The sequence below is a fragment of the Callorhinus ursinus genome, unplaced genomic scaffold (genome assembly GCF_003265705.2).
Source record: "Callorhinus ursinus isolate GAN/ISIS: 27379988/994484 unplaced genomic scaffold, GSC_fseal_2.0 scaffold68, whole genome shotgun sequence".
In the NCBI taxonomy this organism is placed as follows: Eukaryota; Metazoa; Chordata; class Mammalia; order Carnivora; family Otariidae; genus Callorhinus; species Callorhinus ursinus.
This window is the reverse complement of record NW_027397130.1, coordinates 3,203,869-3,229,539: the sequence shown is the minus strand read 5'-3', so window position 1 is coordinate 3,229,539 and position 25,671 is coordinate 3,203,869. Positions and strand designations below refer to the sequence as shown.

Sequence of the window (25,671 nt, the reverse complement as noted above, 5' to 3'; positions counted from 1 at the left end):
TTTTTTTGTTTTTTGTTTTTGCCCTTCATGGTCCAAGAAGGAAACGGTGGAAGCTTTCACTACAACAGAAACAGAAAGGCAGGACTTGCAGTTTCACCGAAGCAACGGCAGGCGTGTTGTGAGGACGGATGGGGTGCCGGGTGGGGAGGGAGGGTGCCGGGGCCCCGGGCTGCCCTGAAGTCCTAGCCCCCCAACCCCCACTTCTCCCCCCCGCCCCCTGGCCTGTCCCCCAGGCCCAGCTTCCGGGAACCGGTGGTCCTGCGTGAGCTGAACTGAAAGCCGGCCTCCTCCTCTGGGGCAGAACGGGGGGCCCGGTGTTGGGGGGAAGAAGGGGCAGCAGGAGCAGAAACCACAGGGAAGCGGGCTGGCTGGCGCAGCCTGTAGGCTCTGCTAGAGCTGAGCGGGGCAGGGGCCCGGCTGGCTCTGGGCGGACGAAGACGGGGCATGGTGGATGGACCGCACGGCACAAGCCACGAGGGGCCTGCGGCGAGACAGCGAGTAGGCGGTGCTCCCGCTGGTGGGAAGTGAGGGGCCAGCACCCAGGCCGTGATCCGCCCGGTCCGGCAGCTGAGAGCCGGTGTGCCCTGGCTGGTGGGGGACCCACACCCTCTAGCTGGCACCCAAAGCCCAGCTCTGGCACGCCAGGGGCCCTGGGCTTCCCCGGCCCGAGACTCCTCCTGCAACGGAGGAGGCAGGGTGCCGTCCTTAGCGGGCAGCCTACCCTACGAGGCTACCTGGGCCGTCTCGACATTCGCTACAGGACCCCGGCCAGCATGTCCCCCACCCCCCAGGGCCCAGCGCAGCTCCAGGCACCATGCGGCTGCTCGGCCGCAGACCTAAGCACCAAGCCTCTCCGGACGGGAGGCTGGCATTGAGTGCTGTTTCGCCAAGAAGGCCGGCGATGGGCCTCCCCCTTGTGCCTCACCTGCTCACCCCTTCTGAAATGTACCCTGATAAAAGGATGTTTCCAAGCCTGGGGAAGGGGAAGGGTGCCGGGCTGGCCGGGACCCCATCTCGGGCGGTGCTGAGGTGCCGTCCTCGGAGCCTGGCTGGAGGGGAGAGCCCGCTGCTGGAAGGAGCACGGCGGGCTGGGGGCCCTCGGCTTTGGTGGGGGTGCGCGGGGGCATTTCTTCCTACACTTTCATTGCTTACAACAGAGGCTACGGAAGGAGCCCTGAGGCCCGTATGGCCGCGGCCGTTTCCGCCTGCACCGTATGCTCGTGACTGCTTCGGCGGGAAGCGTCCTCAAGAAACGTGAACCAGAAATGTTAGTTTCAGCTGTTTGGGGGTGAGCTGGGCAGATGCGGCTACACCGGCGATCAGCTGGGGGAAGGCGGAAAGGGGGCATCGTCTCGGCCGGAAACCCCGCGTCCTGTGGACCGGAGCTCCTCCTCACTCCCTGACCCCCAGGGGACGGACAGTGGCTGTGGGGTGTCTTCTGTGGCTCCGTAGCCCTAGGGGATGGGAAGTGGGGGTCGCCCTGGCGGGCTCTATTGCTAGTTCTCGGGGAGGGTCTTGTGCCCAGGCTAGCCCCTCCCGCTGTGTGCATACCGTACCTGAAATGGCTTGGGGGCACAACGTCAACAAAGTCAAAATAGGAAGCAAGGTTTCAGACATACAGGGGTAACCAGGGTCAAAGACACACACGCCATCGTGAGGGGCAGGGAGACCAGCTGGCTGGAGGTAAACCCTATGGGCTTTGGCGTCGCGTGCCGCTGACTGGGGGGGGCGCACTGTCCTCCTGGTGGCTGTGCCTGGTTTTGGACTGCTGGGTTTGGTGTGTACTGGGCAGTCAGTGTGAATGCTGCTAGGGGCTGGGCCCTCTTGCTAGTAGGGGGTGAAGCGGCTGTACCCTCCTCGGCACAGGCTAGCCTGCAACATCAAAGATGACAAACAGCCAATCAGTACCGCCTTTCGGTAGGGGGGCAAAAGCAAAAAGAAAAAAAAAAAAAAGGAAAACCAAAAAGAAATCGCTAAATCCCGTTTTTTGCCCCCCTCATTAAGGTCTGCCTTGGGGAGAGCGGGTGCCGGTTCTCATGGCAGCAGGGGGCCCTGGGCCTAGTCCTTCCGTGGTGGGGGGACGATGGGGGCCGGGGGGCTGCTGGGGTCATGGGCCACAGCGCTCCTGGACAATAAGGTTGGAGATATCTCTTGGCAACTCTCTTGGCTCAGGCCTGGCCCTTCCCCGGCCCCTTTCTCCTTAATGGGGGCAGGGGAGGTCTCAGTGCCCCAGCGGGGCTGCCTGCCCCGGGGGGAGGGGAGGCAGGGCTCAGGAAGGTGGAGGGACCTCTTGCCAGGGTTACACCAGCCCCTCGGAGCTTTAGGGGGCCCCCTAGGGTCCCTGCTCTTTGCCCAGGTCCTCGCCTGGGCCCTCCGTCCTGCTGAGGAGGAAAGGTCTTTGGCACACGCTTGCTCCCATGTCCCTGGGCTGCCCTGGATCAGGGAGGTCTCCGGAGGAACCTCCTCCCCATCAACCAATTTCAACAGAAAAAGGAAGAAAAGATGGCAAGTGCCATGGAAAAAACTTGGAAAAAAAGAAAAAAGAAAATCCTACAAATAAAAATGAGAACGTAAGAGGGGCCCCTCTGTGAATGGATGCAAGCTTCTAGCCAGCAGCCGCACAGAGTGCCGAGCTGACCCTGGAGCCCAGGGGTCCACAAACTGCACTTTTGGGGCCCCCATCTGGGTGACTGCAGGCTGCTGGGGATGCCGGGAACTTGTTAAAAATCAAAAAAGTCAAAACAAAAATTGGAAGTAATCAAAACCAAGGGAGAAGGAACAGTGAGTCCCTGTTGGCTCTGGGCCTCCTCCCTCCTTGCTCCTCACCCCCCGCCCCCGCCGGGGGAAAATGTGTTCATCTTTGATGCTGGACGCCAAGCTAGCTAAAAACTGACACGAACAGCCCCTGGGGCTAGGGGTGGGTGGGCACAGGAGACAGGTATCCCCTGGAAGCAGGTCTCGGGGGAGAGAGTAAGCTGGCCTGCCTGTGTCCACAGCTGAGCATCCACACACATACACACAGACACACCGGCCCGCACACCTCTGGCTGCCACGGGCCCACCAGGAGTGCACGCGGCCTGGGGAGAGCGGGCCACAGTGCCGCAGAGGGGCCTCGTCCCGCTCCCTGACGTGAGGAAAAGGGGCGACAGGACACAGAGGGACCGCGGCGGACACAGCCCCACGAGTGGCACGGAGGCCCTGCTGGCCTCTGGAGCCTCAGAAAACTGGGCAAAGCGGGCGTCCCAGGGTGCTCCCCAGAGGGCCAGACGTCCTTACTGGGCAGCTGCCCATCTGGGCGGACCTGCCTCCCTCAAAGTCCCCGAGGGCACCAAGGGGCAAGTCCTTCCCCAAACTTCCATCTAGGCCTTGGTCCCTCCGGGCACTGGTCAGAGGCCTGGGTCACTCTCCTCCCTCCCACCCCATCCTGGCTGTGGCGCCAGGCCCTCCTCGTCACAGCTGGTGCCCAGGGCCGGGCCGCCCTGCCCCCTTACCATGGTTCCGATGCTGTAGGTCGCTGCGGGGCCGATGGTGTGGTGGTAGGGGTCAGCAGCTGCATAGACTCTGCCGTAACTGGGGAGACAGCACAGGGCGGGAGGGGGGCGTGGGGGGGCGACGGGGGCAGGTGAGGGGCCACAACAGGTCTCTCGCCTCTTCCCAGACAGTTGGTGAGCGTCCTCCAGGGTGGCCCCGCCTGCCAGCCCCCCCCCCACCCCCCTTCCTCCCCATCTTTTCTGCCCGTTTAGAAGGAAGGGCCCGGAACACAGCCGGGCACCCTCTCAATTCTCCCAGTGTCCGCTGACCCTGACAAGGGGCCACATGGAAGAAAGAAGGAGTGCCCACAGAGCTGCTCTGGGGGGAAGAAAACCTGGACGCCCCGAGGAACAAGGGCCGAGCGCGGCAGAAAGGCTCAGAGCAGGACGGGAGGCTGTGGGGGCAGGCGGGGAGGTCACCACGAAGGAAGTGGCCCTGTGTCCCCTACTCCACTTATTGTGTGTGTGGAATGCCAGCTTCTTGTAGGACAGGGCTGGGCCTGCTGTGCACCCCACAAACCCCCACTCCCCCCCAACACGTGCGACGGCGGGGGTCTGAGGGTGCCGCTGGGCAGGAGGGAGCCAGAGCCCACGTGCCAGGCACAGGGACTCCCACACGTCCCTAAGCAGGGGCTCTGTGCCCCTGTGCCAGGCCAGGCCACCCCTGGGGGGAGCCCTGGGGGCCTGCCCTCACGACCCGGAGCCACCCGCCATCCTCTGCATGTGCTTGAAGCTGGGCAGGAGGTTGGCTGCTCTCCAACGGCCACGCTGCCCAGCTGGTGTCCTCAGACCCCCCCACCAGGAGGGTGCGCTCACAGCCTCTCCTCAGCGTGAAGGGGTCTCAGGCCTGGCAGCCCTGAGCGGGGTCCGAGGGGCACCTGGGGGCAGAAGCAGAGCCTCCGAACTCCCCTGCTCACCCGGGGCCTCCAGCGCTCGGGGAGGGGCTCAGGCCTCCTGGGCTGGGAATCAGAGGAGAACTGAACGGTGGGGGGTGGCAGGGCCTCCCCCAGCCATGCCAGCAGGAAGTGATTAAAGAAATCGGGGGCTCGCTGGCTCAGCGCCCTCCGTCCAGACCCTGCGCCACCAGGGGGAGGCTCCCCCAGGCCCGAGCCGTGGGTAAGTCTTCCCATCTGAGCCCACCCCTCCAGGGGCCTGTTGTCCTACTGTCCCTCTTCACCCCGACTACTGTCCCAGCCATACCTGTCGCTGTAGGCTGCCGCGGCTGCCGCAGGCTGAGCGTATCTGTAGGCTGCGTAGCCCCCCTGCAGGGAAAGGGGGAGGGAGAGACAGCACAGGGGCTTAGTGGGGCTGACGCAGCCTTTCAACCTTTACCGTGGCCAGGTGAGCACTGGCTGGCGCAGGCCCAGGGGCACATAGCTTCTGGTCTAGCAGAGGCCTAAGGACCGCAGATGGTCAGTGGCATGGTTCGAGGGGAGGCAGGGAGCACACATTCAAGTCCCATCCGTGGGCACCGATGATAACGTCTGGCTGTGCTCATGGCTTTGGCACATGATCAGTGCCCACAGACCTGCCAGCAGCCCAGTGAGCCCCTTTGATGCCAGTGGGTGCCAAGAACCCATGGGTGACTCTGGGGGCCATCCTGGATACTGAGAAGGCTCAAGGGCAAACTCAGATCATGTCTTGGCCCTGGCACAAAGGGACTGTCGAATTATGGACAACTGCCCAGGACGGAAGCAAGGTCTCATGATGGGCTGGGTATGTGTGTGAGGTGGGGTCGGCAGCTGGGGCTCGGGGCTAGAGAAAGCAGTAGGGGCAGCCCCGTGAAGGGAGAGAGATGCCACAGGACCTCACCACGGGGTCCACCCTGGAGCCCCTGCCTCCTGGTCTCTCTCCGGGCCTCTGTACTAGATATGGGTGCCCAAGGGGGCTCACTCAATGTGATTAGGGACACAGGAGAGTCGCCTCTCCTGCCCCCATCACCCAGCGTCCTGTGGACCGGAGAACACGTGGGCACAGACAGCCCAGGCTCAGCTATGCCAAGGTCCCCAAGGACCCAGTGTCCTAGGCACGCTCACCCTCCCAGGTCCCAAGGATAGGGAGGGATGGGTGAGGAAGGGGGGCCGGGAGGGGAGAACCCTGGAAATCAGCTGAAGTCCTGGACCCCCCCCCCCCAGGGGGCTGCACTTACATAAATCTCAGCACCATAAAAGCCATCCTGATACACGACCCTGGAAGCAAACGGACAAGAGAGTGGTGGGAACGCTGGAGAGGTGGGGTAGGCCGGCTCCGGTGTCTGCTGAGGAGGGAGGGGGCAGGGTGCCAGCCCTGCCCATGGGACTGGCATTTTAACAAGCGTTTGCTCCAGCGCCCTGTTTTGGTATAACAATAGAGTAACACCCTTGCTGGTCAGCTCCTTTCTCCCACAAAGCCAGGGGCCCCTCGGCCCATGGTGCTTACCCTCCCCCCACCCCAGCCCAGGCAGCTGTCCCCCCCATAGGGGCGGAGGGCACTGGGCCCAGGGTAATGGACCAGGGAGGGCTTAGAGCAGGCCCTCACCCAGCTTCAGGGCCAACCACAATCCCATTAAATCATCCAGCAAGGTGCTGGGGCTCTAAATGTCCCCCAGATGCCAGTGACCCTTGGTGCCCATGGCAGGGTGGGGCTGGGGTACGATATGGGGGCAACTGCAGTGCGAAGGTCTGGGGGTTCCCACAGCCCCCGCCCCCCGCCGTTCTGGAAAAGCTGCCTAGCCCTTCTGGCTGCCCGAGGCCTCCCTCCCCACACCCCCTGGGCCTTTCTCCATGCCCCCCTCCCATGCCTCCCCAGGTACTCACGCTCCGTAAGTTGGGATGGGGGGCGGGGGCGGCGCAGCCCGAAACGTGTTATACACGGCCCGGCCCCGACCCCGTAGGTGCGCGCCCCTGTAGGCAACGGCTGTGCCCGTGGTGGGGTAGGGGAACCCCGTCACTGCAGGAAAGGGGGCCGGAGAAGAGGCGGTGAGAGCGAAGGCCCAGAGAGGGCGAGGGTAGGCCCAAGGGCCCGGCCTGGGCGCAGACACACCTGGCCCCGCCCAACCACACTTGCACGACCACGCCCCCGCCCGGCCACACCCACCTGCTACGCGCAGACCACGCCTCCCCTGACCACGCCCTCTGGCCACACCGCCCCCCCCCCCCGCCCGGCCCTTCACACCCAGAAGGAGGGCTCCCGCCTGTACCTGCATAGAATTCAGGCCCGTAGACTGCGCCTACCACGGGATTTAGCTTCCAGCCTAGAAGAGAAGCAAAAAACCCCAATTACCGTCTTCCCCATTCTCTCCCCACCTCACCCTATCCTGGGGCCTCCCCCACGTAAGGCGGGGCCTCTGTAGACGGCTGGCCGGACCGCCTCCCTTTGCAGGCAGGGTGAGCAGAGGAGACCCCGGCCCCACTCGGGATGCTGCCGCCTCACCGGGTCTGACCTTCTGCTCCCTAAATGCCGGGGCCCAAGTCACTCCTGACCCGTCTGCCTGGCTGTCTTTGTGATTCATGTCAAACGGCGGCCCTCCCCAGCCTGCCCGGGGCCCCAGCCCGGCAGCTTGGAGTCTGCAGTCTCCGCCGGCATTAGGAAGGGACATCTGCAGGCCCACAGCCGGGATGAGGGGTCTGGCGGCGCCCCCGCTTCAGCACATGACAGAGCCCAGGCATCGGAAAGCTGTCCCCGGTGGGGGCCTGGCTGCCTTCCAGCAGGGTGGGAGGCTGCCGTGAGGGGCGGGGCTTCTGCCGCGGACCCCTCCCACCTCCTGCCCCACAGCTTCCGTCCTGGGCTGGAGGTCCTTCCCCACTGCCCAGTCCAGCCCTGGCCATCCCCAGAGCAGCCAACGGAACGGCTTCCTGGGGAGGAAAGGGCCTTGGGATTCGAGGTAATAATGACATTTCCTGAGCATCTCACCATGTGCCACGCTATTCTAAACCCAGCCAATGAGGTGGGTGTCACACCCTCCCGTTTTCCAGATGAGCAAGTGGAGGCTCAGGGAGGTGCAGCAGCCTCACAGCCCAGAGACGGCAAGTGGCAGAGCCAGATCCAAACCAAACGCACATTCCTGGCCATTCCCTGGCCCCTAGCTGTTGGCAGCCGCCGCCTCTCCCCCTTTGCAGGTGGGCCGGCTCAGGCCGCTGGCTCAGGGCCCTCCGCTTCTGGGCCAGTCTTCCTCTCCCACCAGGGACCCAGGTGCAGGAGTGAAGCCTGCTTCCATCTGAGGCCCCTGGGGATGGACACCAGCTGGCTTTGAGGGGGCTCTGACCCCAGGCGCTAGCTCAGATGGAATGGGCTGGGAGCGGTATATTGGGACCAAGCCCAGCCCCCTGGCCCCCGCAGTGTACCTGGTCTTATGTTTGCAGGATGCCCTGAAGGCCCAGCTCCATCTCTCTCTTGACTTTGTGAGGAGGGACAAAATGAACTGAGCCCACTGGCCAGCTAGCAAGACACCTCTGGAGAGCATGGCAAAGGGCCAGACCAGGCCGTTAGCGTCAAGACTCTACCTGTGGGCCTCATACCCAGATTCTAACATCCCCACTGCTGGGTGGGTGGCCGGAAGGCATTCAGGACAGAGTGTCGGCAACCGTGTTCTTCCTGGGGGCCCATGCTCCACTTCCCATGAGACTGTGGCCACCTTCCCTCCCCTTCCAACATCACCTGACCAGTGTGGCTGTGTCTGAACATTCATGCTGAGACTCTGGAACCTTCTCTGAATCCCAGATCAGGAGGGAAGAAATGTTTCATCGCCTAAAAAGAACTCCAGTCCCAAGAACGTAGTCTTCTTAGTAAAAACCCACGACGGAGCAGTGTCCTAGAGCAATGACCCGAGCCCACCTCCCCTGGGCCCCAACCCAGTGGCTTTTCTGAGTCCGTTCTTCGAGCTGGGACTTCTCTTGAGATGGTCCTGGCACATCCACCTGCCGATTCTGGAATCCTGGGCGTCTTTATCTGTCACTCTGGCTTCCTGGTGCCTCTACCCATTGCTGCCAGTCCCATTTCACTGTGTGGGACCCCAGATGACAGGCAGCTTGGAGACCCTCCTGGGTGTCTCCTTTGCTTCTTCTGTAAATAGTCTTAACACCCGGTCAAACCTGGTGAGCTTGACGGTGGACACTTCTGCCCCTCTCCCCCCACAACCAATGAATTTCTGAGGGCTCTGGAGTGTTCTAGAGTCTTCAAGCCACACTCCCAGGCCACCAGAGCCCGCATGCTGCACTTCACTGTCAGCCCACAGAGAACCTGGGGCCAGCCCACTGCGGCCCTTGTCCTTCTTGCTCAGGCCAGTGAGGACGCTTCGGTGAGACTGTTGCTGTGAGCCCTCAGCTGATCCTTGTGCGAGCAGTGCTGGTTCTGTGCCCGTCCTGGGCCAGGAACGCAGTGGTTCAGACGTGGACTCCGTTCTGAATTCCATGCTTCCTGACGTTCTCAGGCCTGGTCAGACAGCAGGGGGTGTGGCTCTTGGGTGAAGAGGGCATCTGGCTCCTGATGATCGTCCTGACCCTCCAAACATGTCTGTCTACCACTTTGCCTTCCGGGGCCAAGCACTCAATGGGAGTTCACGACACTGGCAAAGTCCGGCACCCCCAGATTTTTAGGAAAACTTTGAGCTTTCATAGTCCTCAGGAAAGCAGGATGGGAGGCATAATAACCCAGCCTAAATGTGGCTCAACCAGACCCCTGTCCTGCTCCAGGAGGGCACAGAGGGAGGCCCTACTGGTGGGTCCCGTGGCAGATCGCCCCCAATGTCCTGCCCCTTGCCGGCCTGTCACCTGAGTCCCTGTGTGGCCGATCGCACAGGGACAGGAAGGCTGGGGGGTGAGAAGCCAAGCCCCCGCCCCGCAGGGAGACTGATCCTGACTGTGAGCAGGGCTGCCATTCCCTGGGATGGGGATGAACTCAAAGGGGCCCCAGGGCGTTGCCGGCTACACGCAAACCCCTCCGCGTTGCCGGGTGGAGTCAAGACACGCAGCTGAGGGCCACCCCTCCACTCAGCCTCCGGGGTTCTGTCTTCAAGGAGGACCGGCTTCTGCTTGGGTCCGGCGCATGTGAGACCACTCAGTTGAAGCGCATTATGGACGGCAAGGCTCCCGTGGGGGCCTCAACCTTCCAGTGTCTCCCCGGTGGGGGTGGGGAACTCTCCTAATCACCCTCACTTTCACCGAAGATTGAGTACCTCTAGCCCAGGCGCTCCCTCACTGCTTAGATACTAAGTAATAATCCAGGAAGTGGCCACACCCACTGTGCCCGAAGCCTGTCCACGTGGTTTCTGGGTGCCCTGTGTGCTTGGGAAGGCCCAGGCGTCTTGCCAACTGTGTGGGTGGGGTGGGCGGCCCCAGCGGAGCTGGGACATGAGGGGGCACTTGGCATCCAGGGCGGTGGGCCTCTAGCGGCCGAGGCTCCTCCAGGGCCCGTGTCCGTGCCGACCGCCCCTGTGGCCTCCCCGAGGTCCTGGGCGCCTTACCGTTAGTGTAGGGGTTCGCGGTCTTCTTGTTGGTCATGACACGGGCTGTGGCATTATTGACCTACCCGGAGAGAAGGAGGGGGAAGGTGAGCGTGAGGGGAGCGTTAGCCTCCCTGCAGGCGTCTGACCACCCTGGTCCTGCTCTGCACTGTTTGTGCATGGCCACGTGGAGGGGGCTGGGGGCTGGGAGGAAGGCCCAGGACAGTCTCTGCTGCCCGCCTGGCCCCCCACCCTGGCCTGCCCTCCTCCCAGGCCGCCCCTCTCCACTGTGCTGCCCCCCCACTCCAGGGAGCCTTGGCCACCACTGCTCCCCCAGCCCCCCGCTCAGGCACCATGTCTGGCCCGCTGGTTCTTGCCCTTCATGTGCTGCTCCCACAAACCAAGCCCCAGTCTCTCTCTGGCAACCCCAGGCCACTGGAGAAGCTAGCTGGTGGACTCTCCACAAAGTGCTCCCAGCCCAACTGACAGACCGGCCCCCAAGACATTCTGTGCCCTTGTTGGCTGCTGAGGCCTTCCCAGTCGTGGGCACCCCTCTCAGGGGGGTGGCACGCCATTCCCGAGGCCAGCAGAGAGTTCCTGATGGGACCCCTCGGGAGCAAGGCCGATGGGAGAGGGGGCGGGCGGGCGCCAAGGGGGTGGGTCCCATCTCAGATATCTAAGACCCTCCCCCTGGAGGGCCAGGCTGGGGTGTAGAAAGGCAGCGGGGGAAGGCCTGTGTGGAAGGAAGTCGAGAACAGGGCAGGTGGTGGAACCTGGGAAAGGAGTCGGGCTCATTCTGCCTCTCCCACGTGCAGTGTGAACCCCTGGACCTCAGGTTGCATCCTCAGGTGCCCACTGGGCATGAACCACTGGCCGAGGTCAGGGCCTCCAGGACCCCTTCTGCTTCTGGAAGCCCCCCCCCCCCAGGCCTTTCCACTTCTCTTCTGCACTCGCTGCGGACCCCCTCCCCTCTCTGGCCACCCCTCACTGCCCTGCTTGTCCAGGAGCCCAGCTCCCAGATACCCAGAGCTGCCGCACTGGGGCGGGGGGGGGATGGGGAGCCTGGGGGGGCAAGGGGGGTTGAGAGGGGGCCCCTGACCTCCTCTCTCTGCTGCTCCGCGGGGCTAGGTCCCTTCCGGGCAGCTGGGGAGGGGAGGACAGGGGCGGCTGCTGCTCCCCGGTGGACTAACAGCACCTCCCAGCTGGGGACAGACTGAGCTGGCTGTGGTCCTTGGAGCTGCCAAGCCTCAAACGCATGATTTTCGGGGCTCCTCCCAGGGTCTGGCTGATTCCCAGATTTGGGGAGCCTCCTCCAGAAAGCAGAGGGAGGGGGCCCTTGGGTGCCCAGGAGGGCCGGCAGGAGATGGTCTGGGCTCTGGCCTTGGCGGGGCCCTGCCCTCCCCGCCCTGCCGCCCTGCTCCGGGGACCCTGGCCCGGCTCTCCGCAGGGTGGCCGAGGGGTGGGGGAGGGGGACCTGGGCGACAGTGGCGGTTCTCAAGGGCACGCCCTGCGCAGCACACTTATCTGAGCACCTCAATTTTCCGTCCCTCTACGATCGTCCCATTCAGCTTCTCCCGGGCTCGGTCAGCATCTGAGCTAGTTTCAAAAGTTACAAACCCAAAGCCCTGTGAGCGGAGAAGGACAGACACGGAGAGAGAGGATGAGAGGAAGGAAAACATAGGAGGAGTGGGGGGGGGACAGTGGGGGGGGGGGGGGGGGGGAGGGGGGAGAGAGAGAGAAAGAGAGAGGGACTGAGTCAGGTGAGCTGAAGGAGAGGTCGGCAGCCCAGAGGCCTGCCCTGGTGCCACCAGCAGGATGCCCAGGAAGGGTGGGGCCCCAGGCGGGGGCAGCTGCTGGCCTGGCCCGAGCCCGGCCTGAGCTGACCGCCTGGCACCTCCCAGAGGACAGGCCAAAGCGCCAAGAGAGATGTTAACCCGGCCAAGGGGCCAGGACTGTCACCCTGATGCCCCCTGGGGGGGCAAGGGGGGCGGGGGGGGGTCAGGACCTCCGGGGGACAGCCCCACCCCCCTTCCCCCCAGGAGCCTGCATGGGGGTCTTCCCTTGCCTGAGCAGGGAGCAGGGCTGGGGTTTGCCGGGCCCCCTCCCGCGGCCCACCCTGCAGCCGCGCCCCCGAGCCTCGAGCCTCGGGGCCAGCTCTCGGGCAGGCCAGCAGGGGGCGCCCCCCGGAGGAGCGGCTCGGCGGGCGGGGCCCGGGCCCGGGCGCAGACAGAGAGGTCCCGGCAGCTTGGAGAGAAAGGAGCGCAGCAGCTGCGGCACCAACACAGGCGGCGGGGCGGGGGCGGGAGGGGCGGAGGAGCGGGGAGTACAAGCACCCGTGTAGCTCAGGGGTCCTCGGGCGCGAAGCTCTCCAGGAAGGAAACGCACATTTCACACGTTAGCCTGGCGGGACCTACAGCCGGCGCTGTAATGGTGGCGGCCTCTGGGCGGCACCCACCTTGGAGCCCCGCTCGTTAAAAATGATCTCCACGTCTAAAATTTTTCCGAATTGCTGCAGAGACAGAGAGGGGGGTGGGGAGACAGGGGAGGGTGGGTTAGGAGTGCCCCCCCCCCCCCCTCCCGGCATGCCTGCTTCCCGGGAGACCCTCACCTGCTGCCCGGTCCCACCCAGCCCTCCGCAGGGAAGAGGAGCGGCTCTTGGTGTGGCAGGGTCTGGGGACAGGAGACCCCTCCCCACGTTCTCATGAAGAGAGCTTTCCTTGCCTAAGGGCCAAGTGGGGGCTGAGAACCGGGGAAGGGGGCAGCCTCCCCCCGAGTCCCTGCCTGGACTCTGCCCCAAGTTACGGAGGATCACCTCTAATTCACCCTAAAGGGTAAAGGACTATGGATAGGTTCTTCCCAAACGGTAAGGTACTGGGAGGGGGGCAGGAGCCCCTGGGAGAGATGAAGTGCCGTGGAGGGACCCCATACAGCCAGCAGCCTGTGTTATCCGGGGCTGGGCTATGTGGGGTGTGGAACAGCACTGACCCCAAACCCCTCTACCTGTCTGGGACGTGTTGGCCAGCAGGCCCCGAGGCTGGGCCTGGCCCCTTCCTGCCCCATCACTGGCCCAGGACCCCCAAGGGCAGCCCTGGCTCTCTCACTGTCACAGGAGACCGTGGACCTGTGAAACCAAATCCCTGCAATCGGGTCCCCAGCGGCCTGTCCTGAGGCTTCCAGTGTGTGTAACTGACCGGTGTCAAAGGGGGCAGTGACATGACACGGAGCAAGACAGCAATGCAATCCCAACTCTGATGAAGGCTGAAACAGGGAGGACGGTGCCCTGGTGTGGGGACAGGTGAGCTGACATCCCAGTGTGGGGACAGGTGAGCTGAAGCCCCGATGTGGGGACGGGTGAGCTGACATCCCAGTGTGGGGACGAGATGAGCTGACGCCAGTTGGTACCCGTTGTATGGGGACAAGGTTCCCGGTCAGGGTGAGCTCTGTAAGGCTGCTTTCAGTGGGGCTCCAGGCTTGAGGAGGCTGGCAGCAGCCTGGCCCAGGCAAGAGGAGCTGAATCCTGATGATTCCAAATCCCATCAGCCCCTCACTGTGTCTAAGCCCCACGTGCAATGGGGCCTGGCCTCCAAGAAGGGGGGTGGCTATTTGGGGTGAGGTGTGGGTGCCAGGGCCATCCGAGGCCACCCTCAGGGCACCTCCCCTTTGATGGATCCCATCTGGGCGGTGGGTGGCATGAAGGCAGGGTTGGGTTCAGGGGCCAGAGCCTGCCTAGCTTGTGGCAGGGGTGAGGGTGGGCACCGTGCCGGCCGTGGGGAAGAGGGTACAGGGTGCGGGAAAAAACGTGGGCCAGGCGCACGAGGCTTCTGTGGCTGCTCTGTTCTCGGACGCACAGCCTGACCGCCGCCCGCTCCCCCCGCCCCCGCCCGTGGGGCAGCCCAGCACGTAGTGGGCCTCAGCCCCGGCGTGCCGCTCAGGTCAAGCGGCAAGAAAGTAGCCACAGGATGTAAGGCCTGCAGGTTCTCATGGCCACACAGCAGCTGGCCAAAATCCTAAAGCACAAAATCTAGGAACCGACCGGGAGAATCCAGGGAGCCAATCAGCCTGGGCTGGCTTCCCACGGCTGAAGCATTTGCCGGGAGCCCCATGGACACAGGCGCAGAGAGGTGCAGTGCTCAGCCCCTCAGAACGCAGGAGCGGCAGAGGACTGAGCTGCCCCTCCAGGTGGCCTCTGAGGGCACATGGGGTCTGGCACAGGCCTCAGCCCCGCGGGGACCCTAAGAAGCCCCGAGCACAGGTGGGGTGGTGTGGGGGGCAGATTTCTGGCTGCCCATCCCGTGGGCTCAGGGCAGGGCAGGGCTGGTCCCAGGAGGCTGTGGGATCCTGGGGGGGCGGGGAGGGGGGGGGGGGGGGGGGGGGGGGGGGGGGCCGCACACACTCACCCCGAACATTTGCCGCAGGTCGGGGTCCCTGAACCGGAAGGGGATGTTGGAGACGTGTAGCCGCTTGGGCTGCTGCTTCTCTGTGGGGTCGGAGGGGTGCAGTGGCTGGCTGTCCGTCTGTGCCGCTTCGTCTGTCTGCTGTAGGCAGAGCACCGGGCTGTGAGGTGCCCCTCAGCTCCCACCCCGCGGGAGGGGAGGCTCTAGAGGCCAGGTCCCCCAACTCCCTGGACCTCCCCGTCCTGGGGCTGGGATCGGGGGGTGGGGTTCTGGGCGGATGATTCTCACTAGGTACCGCCTCGCAACCTCAGAGGTCCCACCGGCAGGCCTCTGCACAGGCTGCGCCGGCCGCCACCACGAGGCAAGGTCTCCGGGCCTGGGGGTGTCTCCACTCCCCCGGCTTGGCCCTGTCCACAGGTCTGACCTTAAAGGTCCCTCAGCTCCACCGACTACTACGATCATCAAAGTCCTGGGTGTGCCCTTGGCCGGACACGGTCTAAGTGCTGGGAGCACGGGGGACCCACGAGGCAAGGACCTCTGAGCCCACAGCCCCCGTGAGGACGAGGCCAGGACGGGCGCCGAGGCCACAAGCCTGTGAGGCTCCCCTGGGTGGACTTCTGCAGGGACAGGCCGCCATCACCACCTGGCTGGCCGTCAGCCCGGTTCTGTCGCTGCTGAGCCGCCGTGCCACAGGCATGCAGCGGGCGCTCTGTCAACGATGGGCCGAGGTGGCCACTCAGCTCACCGTGACCCGGACGCCGGGCGCTCACGGGGACACCCCAGCACCGCCCACCTCCAGCCCCGAGGCTTGTGCTGGCTCAGCTCGCTGGCGCGGCCTGTCGGAGTGCGAGTGTCCGGGAGTGGCCCTCAGCCGTTGACAGACACGGCAGGTGCACAGGCGGCCCGGCACCCACGCCTGGGGCTCCTCCGGGGCTCCACTCTGTCCCCGTGTCCCTGGGGGGCCGACAGGCTGAGAACGTGCCTTTCCCTGCTCCTTGCTCGCCTGCCCCAGTTCCCCACTCTTCTGTCAGCGTTTTCTTGGGATCACGTCCCTGTCCCTCTGCTTGGACTTGGAGCCTTGTCCAGGGTCTGCTTCTGGGACGGTGGGACCTTGGCCGGGAGCACGAGGCGTACCCCGGCTCCAGCACAGCAGTCCCGAGTGTCTCCGACACGCCTGGAGAGCAGGGGCGGGAGGCTCCCCTGAGGCCCACGCTGGAATTTGTACGAGGGCAAGTGCTGGTGGCCGTGGCCCCCCACGTGGCCTGAGAGCACAGGCAGCTGACCGGCAGTGACAGGCCGGCAGAGGAGAGACGCCCAGAGTCCGCTTCCCTTGGGTCTCGGAGAACCGTCGCGTTGCTTAAGCCACTCTCTGGTGGGTTTCCTTGCGGTCCGGCAAAGGAGTGCTGATGGGCACAGCAGGCCTCCCGGAATTAGGGCAGGTGAGCAGGGCCAGGCCACTGTGCCCGAGGCCTCCTCCAGGCCGAGGAAATGGAGCCCAAAGGGTGGCTAGTGGCAGGAGGTCTGTCTGCGGACTCCTGAGTGGCTGCCCTCAATGGCCATCCGTTCATCCTCTCTGGAAGGAGGGGCCTGTTCCCCTATTCCGGCGCTCAGCCAGGAGGCCTCTGACCAGGCTCCCAGGCAGCAGATGCCAGAGGTGAGGGGAGTGGACGTCATCAGCTCCTGGGCTGGTGAGAGAGGCTGAGCACCTGCTCAAAGGTCCCTAACACTCAGGTTTGCACTCCTACGTCAGGAAGCAGCAACGGTGTGCGGTCCCCGGCATGGCTGGAAGCCACGGTCCTCTTGTTCACCTGGGGCGTGTATGACTTCTTCGGGTGGGGTGGCCGTCCTTTGCGGGGTGGCCCTGGTTCTGACGAGCGTGTGTTCTCGGAGTCCTCCTATCGGGCTGCCAAGTGATGCCCGTCCCAGGCTGGGGCTGGAGGTGATGCAGCACCTGGGCCCGGAGGTCACCAACCAGCCCCAGGAGCCAGATTACTGGAGCATCCATGGAGGAACCGCTGGTGGGTGGGGGTGGGTGGCAGGTCCACGGAGGCAACACCGGGCAGCCGCCTTTGGGTGCCTCAGGGACACCCGGGAGCTCCTCCTGTGAAGCCGGGGACCTGCGAATGCCCAACAGCCCCGCCTGCGCCCCCGTTTTCCTTCTCCCTTGGTCCTGCTCTTCCGTGCAGAGAGCAAGCTTGCGCTAGACCTCCAGAAGCTTGTCCGCGCCCCTGAATCCAAGCAGAACCCGCCGTGCACCTGCTGACTCTCCCGCCCTCTGGTTACGACAAAGTGTGGCTCTTCCCGTGCCCTGGTCAGGGTGCCCTCTGTCACCATGCCCCCACCCAGTGCATCTCATACACCCAATCCCGCCGCAGCTCCTGGGTGCAGGTGACTAAAGGAGTCACCCTGAATTTGGGAATTCAGTCCGAGAGGGGCATGTCATGCTGACTGCGGACCAGCAGAGGGCAGCGGTCAGCTCGGCCAGCGCACCCAGAGCACCCACGGAGCCCTGGGCATTGGGGGCCGTGGGGGGCCGCTGCCCAGGCAAACGTCCGGGGCCTCCTGGGTTTCCCTTCTGCTTTGGGCCCACTGTGAGTCTCCATGTCCGGGGGGGGTCCCAGCACCCCGCCCCCCGTGCTGCAGACCCCTCCATGGAAGCCTTGGAGGGGAGCCAGCTGAGGGCAAGGAGGGGGAATGGGGTGTTGGGGGGGTCCTGTGGAATGAATTGTAAGTGGGGCCAGAGCACAAGCACTCGCCCCCTCACCCCCCAGCACAGCTACGGACAGAGGCAGATGAACGGGTTCTGTGACTGTAAAATCCTAAGATGCGTGGAGAAACCCCCCGTGTTAACAGACTGGCGAGGAGGGGCAGGGCTGGGGAGGGGGCCGGCCTGTGAGGCCTTTCCCTGGGATTCCCCGTGTCTTTCCTCTTTCTCTTTTAAAGTAACCTCTGCCCCCAGTGCTCAAAGGCAGGGAAAAAGAAGACAACAGTGACCCCACCGGCCTCAGTGGTGGTGAGGCCTACCCTCCCCTCCCCCAGCGGGCCACAGGGGCTCTGCTTCCTTGTCCCTGTCACCTTAAGCCATCATGCCCCTACCTCCACCCCCATTCAAGGCCAGGATCCGACCCCTGGTGGACCAGGGGCAAGGTCCAGATGTGCCCAGCGCATCCCCCACTGTCAGGCGAGCCTACAGCCCCCCGTGCCTGGGCCTCCCCGAGCTTACTCGGCACAGGGAGAGGCCCAGAGAGCCCTGGGCAGGGGCTCATGGCTGGGGGGTCCGGTGGGGGCTCGGGCAGCAGGATGGCCTCATGGCTGGAGAGATCCAAGGCTTGCGGATATGACAAGAGGAAGAGATCCTGGAAATGTTTCTCTGCAGCCCCTCACGCCTGCTCCCCCAGAGGCTCCTGGACACGCATGTAATGACCATCCCCCGCTCGCCAGACGTGGCTCAGCTCTGCTGGGTGGCCAGGGCGCCTGGGGGAGGCCATCTCCACGTGTGGCCTCGAGCCGTCTGTTTATGACGATGTCTTTGTCATAACGGGCAGCCCCTCCTTGGGCAGAGCTGTGTGCTCCCACTTCGGACTCTGAGCGACAGAATATTCTAAGAGCTCTCTGCCGGCCACGCACCTGTTGCACTGATGCTGACCGAGGGTGTCGCCCGCTTGCCCCTGGCCGGCCAGCATGGCGGCGGGGCACAGCTGGGTCTCACCCCCGGTGGCGGGGGAGTGCGTGGGGGGGGCGGGGGGGTGTCTTTCCATCTCTTGCACTGTGTGGCCTTTGGTCCCCTGTGCGCTGGCACCTGCTCGCTGGGGAGGGGAGAGGCCCAGGGGACAGGCCCTGGGAGGTTCAGGGCGCAGAGGAAGAGGGGGAGAGTGGGAGTAGCTTCTGAGCGTAGAAGCCCCTCTGGCTGTCCCAGGATTCGGGGAGGACAGGGGACCTGCGTGACCTTGAGTGAATGAGCACTCTGGGGAGGTGGTCCCCAGTCTGTACCCGTGGGGTCCCTGCACAGTAGTGAGGAAGGCCCCGATCCATCAGCAGCTGCTGTCCCACACGGCACCCCCTGCCGCTTCTGCCAGAGATGACGAGCAGAATCCACACGCAGGAGACAGCAGGTCTGGACAGAAGCCGTAGGCCTCACCACCTGCTGCCCTGTACCGTCCCACCTGGACCCCAGGCTGCCTGGGTGGGGAGGGCCGAGACGACGCCTCGGTGCGCTGAGGAGCCTTCCTGCAAGGATGGGACATGGGACAGCTGACCCGGTGCGGAGGTGTTCAGCTTTAGCTGGGAGCACCGGGCAGCTCCTCTGGGAAGAAGGTGGCTACTGGAATCTTAGAGCAGGATGGGGTGCCCTTGCCCTCTCCGGCTCCTCCCGAGGGGGGACACCCGTGCTTGTAGCAATACCCAGGCTCTGAGCGCCCATGCCATCCAGTGGTGGCCAACGTCTTTGCCTGGGTGTCTTCGCGGCCTCTGCGTCTCCAGATGAGCCTGCAGGGGCTCATCTGGCCCCAGGCATGGCCAGGAATGGTCTCTCCTCTGTATCCCCGGATGGAAGACCCACAGACCCTGACGAGCTTGCGGGACTTGAAGAGACCCGGGCTGGTCAAAGGAAGGACAAGGCGGCCCCGTTGACCAGGCTTGGGGCGCAGTTGGGTCCAGGCGCTTTCCTCAGGAGGCACTTGGCCGGAGAAGGGAGACTCCCACCTCTCAGTTGGGACGAATCCTTTCTGGGACTCCTGAGTCCCCTCCTGGGCCCATATTCTGTCACAGGCATGGAGGCCGCGACTGGCCCCTGTTGACTTTTAGGTCCCTGCCGGGTGGGAACTGGTGGCCACACCACAGGGCAGGGCTGGTCATCTCTTCCCTGTACCCGCCCCCCCCCCAGTGCTGGTTCAGTGCATGGTGCACGGTAGGGTCCCCACGACCGTCGGTCGAGGGGAGGAAGGCTTCATGCTCTTCGCGGTTTGGCTGCACCTGGCACTCCGGTGTCCAGGAGGTCTCCCGGCTCGTTCTATGGCGTAGGCATTCGCTGTTGCTTCTCCCCCATGGCACCTGCCAGTGTGACCGCCTTGTCTCCCGCGCTCGATCCAGGGCAAATTCCCAGCCTCACCCTTTGTTCGTGAGGAGGCCTTGTCATGGGAGGTCCGGACAGATACACCCTGTCCGCCGGAGCCCTTCCGAAGGACGCCGTCCACCGGCGGTGATGCGGTCCCGCCGAGCGCTTCCGGCTCTGCTCTGAGCACACCCACGCCGTGGGTTTGAGGAAGCCAAAGCGGAGGCAGAGCGGCCCCAGAAGTACAGTTCGGCTCCCAGTTCGATGGCCCGCGGGCCTTGCTTCTTGCAGCTGCAGGAACCCCGGGTAGGGGGGGTCTACGGGTCTACGGGAGACTCCCCACACTGGGACGTGGGGAGTGGAAAGGTCTGACTTCGCTGGCGGCGCTCCACACAGGGTGGAAGGGCACTGGCTGGCCCCCACATGAGGGGCCGGTCCAGCCCAGTGGGCAGCTTGGGTGGGCTCTCTCCCCAGAGAGCTTGGGGGGCTGCTGTCCACACAGGGAGGGTGGGTAGTATCTGGGTCCCCACGGCCCCCCGGGAGCCAGGCCGGAAGGGCAGCTGAGGGAGCACAGAGGGGGGCGCCCATCGGGAGGCTGCTGGCCTCCTGCCCAGCCCCAGCCAGCCTGCACTGGGAGGGAGCCAGCGGGGGACAGCCGAAGGCCAGAGGCCGAGGCAGGGGTGGGCGCACGGAGACGGTGGTGGGGAGGAGGGCCGGGGAAGGGGTGGGGCCAGCTGGTGGGTCCCCAGGAGGGGCTGCGTCGTGGGATGCCCACTCCAGCCGGCCGCCCCTCGCCACGCTCCTCTGCTGTCCGGGAGCCTCTGGGAAGTGTGTGGCTCAGCACTTTCTCCTTGGAGCCACATTACAACCACATAAGTGAGGCTCTCTGATTGGAGAGCAGCCAAGCAGGTAGATTACGAGTGATTAGAAATGATCGCCGTGCCTGCCACCCGAGACACGCGAGGGGCCCTGAGCCTCCTCTCCCGTCGCCCTGCCCCCGCCTGTGCAGACACCCTGACCCAGGCCACACTGTTCCCCTCACCTCCCAGGGACGGGTTGCTGGCGGCCCAGCTGGGAGGCTCCACTCAGGGGGTTGGGCAGCCATCGGGGTCACTGGCCACCCCGTGCCTGGTGTTAGATGAAGAGCTCCAAGGCGGCAAGGACCTGCCTGTCCATCTCGGAGGCCCCCGCGCGGGCCCTCACTGCCCCACCAAGCCTCCCCTCTGGGCGGGCACTGCTCCCTGAAACTCTGGGCTCGCGGGGCCCCTTACCGGCACTGTCTGGGCACCGGCGATGGGCTGTGTGCTGGCCTCGGTGCCTGGCTGCTCGGGGTGGGTCTGTGCTGGTGTGTACAGGGTCAGGCCGTGCTCCGGGGGGACCGGGGTCTGGCCCGAGTAGTCCTGCGTAGGATGTGGAGGGGGTGGTGCGTACTCGGCAGGGATGCCGTTCTGTGGCGGAGGGGGGTACTGGGCAGGGGGGTAGGGCTGGGCCATCGCTTCAGGCGGAGCCGTGGCGTCCTGATTGCCCTGCCGAGGGAAAGAGAGCAGGCTGGTTAGACGGCTGGCGGACCTGGACCCTGCCCCCTTCCAAGAGCTTGCAGGCTGCAGCGGGGGTTTCCAGAAGCATGGCCCAGACCCTCTGGGTGGGGGTGGGGGACTCCCCGACATGGGGCACCAGATCTGAGCCGTTGGAGGTGCCTGGGGAGCCCAGCCTTGAGACCACCGATGCATACTTTCAGACCCACATTAAGCTCGCGCAATTTTAAGAAGTGACACCATGTGATCCCGTGGACCCTCTATCCAGTTGATCCCGTCAAGATACAGAACGTGCCAGCAGCATGGGGGTCCCTTAGAGCCACGCCCTCCTCCCTTATGAAGGCTTCAAGCCCCGGTTTTTCCCATTGGTAAAGCAGGAGAAGGAGAACATCATCACAGCCTGCAGGGAAGATGATCAGAGTTGATCCCACAGAACTGGGAGCCTGGCACCACAGGGCCCCCATCATGGCCCCGAAGCTGAGGTGCTGTCTGTGGGGCATAGAAGGTTCCAGCTCTGTTTTGAGACCCCCAAGCAGATCTCCAGAAGACCCCACCCCGTCCCTGAAGGCCTGCTGCCCCAGGGGCTTTTAGAAGCCAGGGCCCTGGGGTAGGGTCCCAGCCACGTGGCAGGGCAGAGGCTCTTCCCATGGGGCGCTTGGACCCAGAAGCCTCACCTGGGAGCTTGTCGGCAATGCGCACCCCAGACCTCCTGCAGCAGTCTGGGCACCTGTGGGAACCCCTGCTGTAGCCCTGGGAGAAAGCCCCTCAGCCCCAGAGAAGGGACAAGGGTCCTCATGCTGTCGGGGGCGTGGAATAGGGGTGGGGTTCTGGCTTCTCCACTTGTTGTTCCCCATTGAGGATACATGCCGGGAGGGAGGGCAGGTTAGCAGCAGCCCCTCTGAGCAGGTGAGGCACTCTCTGACCTTCCGAGGGTGTCCTCGGGAGAAAGTGTCCCCACCATCTGGAAGGACAGGTGCCATCCCTCACTTGAGTATCTCCCCAGTGTGGAAGGACTCTTGCACAGACGTGGACAGTCTCACCAAGGAGGAACCCCACGCACTCCTGCGCTGCCCCCGTCACCCTGGCCTTGGCATGTTTTGAGGTCTGTTTCCTTGCCCATGCCCCAGTGAGATGGGGGCTCCTTCCAGAGAACATGCCCGGTCTTGCTCTGTTCTTCATTGCTTACTACTTATTCACCCCACAACTGTTTATCAGGTGTCTGGGGGGGGGGCGGTGCCAGGCCCGTGGCTCTGGCGGAGAGTGGAGCGGGATGGGCAGCCCCCAGCCTCTGTGGGCTCTGCCGTCCAGGGCAGGAGTGAATGCAGACAATTACCCAGAGCATCAGGTGACCTGAGAGGCCTGGCCTCCTGAGGGTGCTGGTGAGTGTGCACAAGACCTGGGCTGGGTGTTCTGCCTGCCGCCCAGGGCCCTGTCCCCCACTGACCGACCTGTCTGCCTGCCCAGCTCCCCGGTGGCAGGAGGCCTGAGGCCAACTCTCTGCCAGGGGCCCCAGCCCTTTTAAATCCCCAGAGCTAGCCCCTGCTCTCACTGCCCCTAAATCCTGGGGTGACCCCTGACCCTGCTGAGCGGTGGCCTCACGAGCAGAAAATTCTGTGCCACCCTCTGTCTGCAGAGCCCGAAGCGGGGGCAGCATCTGAGCTCCAGGCAGTGGGAGGGAAACACGTGTGTGTATCACACACGCTCATGAGTGCACACCCTTTGCTGGACTCCCCCCCCGCCCCGCCCCAAAGTAGCCCACAAAGTCCCATTACCTACTGGGCAGGAGAAGGGGAGGGTGCAGGGTGAGGAAGGGGTGGGTTGGGGGAGGTGAGAGCTGGTGGAGGCGGAGGCGGCCCCGGGGTGGGAGGGACAGAGGCCAGGGCAAGGGGTGAGGGAAGCCGGAGGGATGAGGCAGAGGGGGAGGGTAAGGGAGAGGGAGCTGTCAGCAGCCTCGAGAGATCAATTAACTGATAAATATTTGATTAGAACCTACACCAACTCACATCTTCCCAGGGCCCCCACTTCCCCCCTCTTCCAAGGCTCAGGAAGGAGGGGCTCTTCTATCTGCTCGTTCCCACCCCACCCCTACCCCTCCCCAGCACCCTCTTCCCTGGGTCCCCTCGGGACTAGTGACAGCCGCCACTCCCACCGCCGCGGCTCCCCGGGCTGGAGCGCAGAGCCCAGACCGCCAGGGAACCTACAACACAACGGTGGGATGGCAGGGTGGTGGGTTTGGGGCTCGAGTGCCCGTGTCTGAAGGGGTCTGGGTGGGCAGGAGGCAGCTGGGAGATGGGGCATCCGGGGCCATTTGGGACGTGATAATAAATCAGCACATCTGAGCATAGAGAGCTCTCTGCCTTGCACACTAACTCACTGAATCCCCCTCCAACCCACCAAGCGATCAATAGCGCCCATTTCACAGCTGGTCAAACTGAGGCACAGGGACCGAGTGACTTGTCAGGCAGATACAGGAGGAGCGGGGATAGCAGCACAGATTGCCTGGCTCTCAGATCTTCACCTCTGCTCCTGAACGCATGACTGTGGGCCTTCATGGGGGGCCTGGGGGGTGTGAGGTTTCACAGCTCAGGGGCAGAGTTAGATAGAGCCTGGGATACACAGGGAGGGCTCCCCTTAGCCACCGGGTGGCCCTGGGTGACCATTCATTGTCTTTGAACAAATTCCCTCATCTGCAAGAGGTCATCACCGTGCCCGGACAGAGAAACGCAGAATAAAACCTAGCTAGTGTGATCTGGTGGGTCCTGGGGGAGATTCTCATCACCCCTGTGTGTCTCCTCCACATCCACGCTGGAGGTGGCTGTGCTCAGGTGAGTGGCCCGCACCCTGGCTGCACATCCCACGCCTGGACCCCTCCCCAGGGCAGTTGAGCGGATTTACGATCAAACTTCCCCATGAGGTTCTGCCGTGCAGCTCGGGCTGAGGGCCCCTGGACCAGCCTTGGACGGAAAAGCAGAGGGTTTCAGGTGCACCTGAGGGCGTGAAGTGCCTGACACAGAGAGGGCAGCACGGCCACTGCTGTCACCTTCCTCTTCATCCTTCTTCCTCGGCCTGCTGCGGCCAGAGTGGAAGAGAGGCTGGGGCTCTGCGGCAGGAGCCGAGCAGACTCCTCCTGCTAGGCGGGGGCCTTGTCTCAGCTGGCCTTGTTTCAGAGCAGCTTGTGAACATATCTGGCTCCCCAGGGGACTGGAAATTCCCAGAGCACGAGGGCCACTCACTCACTCTCTGCTCCCATATCCCTAAACTCAGCACAGCACTTTGTTGAACTCAGAGAAGAGTCTCAATGCACATCAGATGAGTGGATGTGTGCATGGATGGATGGTGGATGGAAGAACGGTGGATGGAGGGATGAACAGACAGATGGGGGCCTCCAGCATCTACAGGAGAAGCCCCTGGACCCAATGGCCCCTTCAGCCTACACACCCAGTCCGCTGCTTCCCTACAGAACAAAGTCTCTGGAATGAGCTGCCTTGATCTGCAACCCCCAATTCCTTTACTCCCACTCTCTCTCAGCCCCACTCCAACTGGCTTTCCCTGGCACCATTCCCTGAAACTACCGTTGTCAAAGTTCCCACGTCTGCCACGTTGAACACCCCACCGGACCTGGTCCCTCAGCAGCACTGACCCCTCTTTCTAGAAACGCTTTCCTCTCTCGGCTTGGTCACACCACACCCTGTCGGTTCTTCTGCTTTACTGGAAGTTCCTTCTACATCTGTGTTACTGTTATACCGTTTCCTCACATTTCCCCAACCTGTAGGTGTTGGAGGCCCCCAACACCCAGTCTCTGGACCCTCTCTGATGTGGCTAGAACTAAGGTTCTTAGTTTCAATTTAAAAATACCAACGGCACGTTGACCATCCCCAAGTTGTGTCTCCATTCTGGACTTCTCCCCAGAATTCCAACTACAGCCAGCCGTCTGCGCACCTAATACGTAATTCGAGCTTGACCTACCCCCGAGGGGACTCCTGCTTCCCTCCTCGTTGTCGCCATCAAATCTGCCTCCCTTGAGGCGCCCCCGCCCACAGGCCAGTGCTCAGCCCTGCACCTGGGGTGATCCCTCTCTTGTTGTCCATCCCAAACAATCAGGCAGGAAGTCCCATCCGCTCCACCTTTAACATGTACCCAGAACCCAACCATCTCGGCCAGCTTGCTGCTCCCACCTAGGTCTGACCCCCATGACTTCCCCCAGATTCTGCTTCTGCCCCTGCCCCTACAACCAGTCCTCTCTGAGTAAAATACAGAGTGCCAACATGGCACCCTGGCCCTGCATGACCTGGACCCTCTCCTCCTGGGCCCTCATGTCCTGCTTCATTCCCCTTGACTGTTCTATGCCAGGCATGAGTGTCCCTGCTGCCCCTTGAATGTCCAGTTCTGGCCTCAAGGACTCTGCGCTGGCTGTTCTATCTGCAGGAACACTGTTCACTGCATACCCCACAGCAGTCTCACTTCCTCCAGTGTCACCTTCTCAGGGAGGCCCCGTTAAAACTGGGGTGCCCCCACTCTGCACTCCCCATCCCCTGGCCCGGCTCTGCCCTCCTCCATCTCAGAGTCCCGACATGGCCACCACGTCTTGTCTGCCTCCTGCCCCAGAACATCGTCTCTAGGCAGAGTCTGCCTGGTGCTGAATCTCCAGCCCCCAGAGCGTGATGACACGCAGTAGGACCGCGACAGACACGCACCTGGCGGATGAGTGAGCATGTCGTGACAGCGGTCACCAACAGTGCTATGT

General features: G+C 63.8%; 1 protein-coding gene across 11 annotated transcripts in view; it reads right to left on the bottom strand.

The window, feature by feature from the left end:
* RBFOX3 (RNA binding fox-1 homolog 3) overlaps window positions 1–25,671 on the bottom strand; it is a 406,019-nt gene continuing 380,348 nt past the window's right edge. For 7 of the 11 annotated variants that reach the window (XM_073885941.1, XM_073885944.1, XM_073885939.1 and 4 more), the window contains 11 exons: window positions 20,664–20,918; window positions 14,346–14,483; window positions 12,404–12,457; window positions 11,481–11,573; window positions 9,970–10,030; window positions 6,709–6,762; window positions 6,326–6,458; window positions 5,680–5,860; window positions 4,731–4,792; window positions 3,492–3,570; window positions 1,331–1,872 (listed from right to left, as the gene is read on the bottom strand). In XM_073885941.1, the coding sequence (XP_073742042.1) occupies window positions 1,828–1,872; window positions 3,492–3,570; window positions 4,731–4,792; window positions 5,680–5,860; window positions 6,326–6,458; window positions 6,709–6,762; window positions 9,970–10,030; window positions 11,481–11,573; window positions 12,404–12,457; window positions 14,346–14,483; window positions 20,664–20,885 (1,122 nt within the window). In that variant the 5' untranslated portion in view covers window positions 20,886–20,918 and the 3' untranslated portion in view covers window positions 1,331–1,827. Of the gene's footprint in view, window positions 60–1,328; window positions 1,873–3,491; window positions 3,571–4,730; window positions 4,793–5,679; window positions 5,861–6,325; window positions 6,459–6,708; window positions 6,763–9,969; window positions 10,031–11,480; window positions 11,574–12,403; window positions 12,458–14,345; window positions 14,484–20,663; window positions 20,919–25,671 lie in introns of those variants that run through there. The other 4 variants (XM_073885938.1, XM_073885937.1, XM_073885946.1 and 1 more) reach the window with 4 other exon arrangements.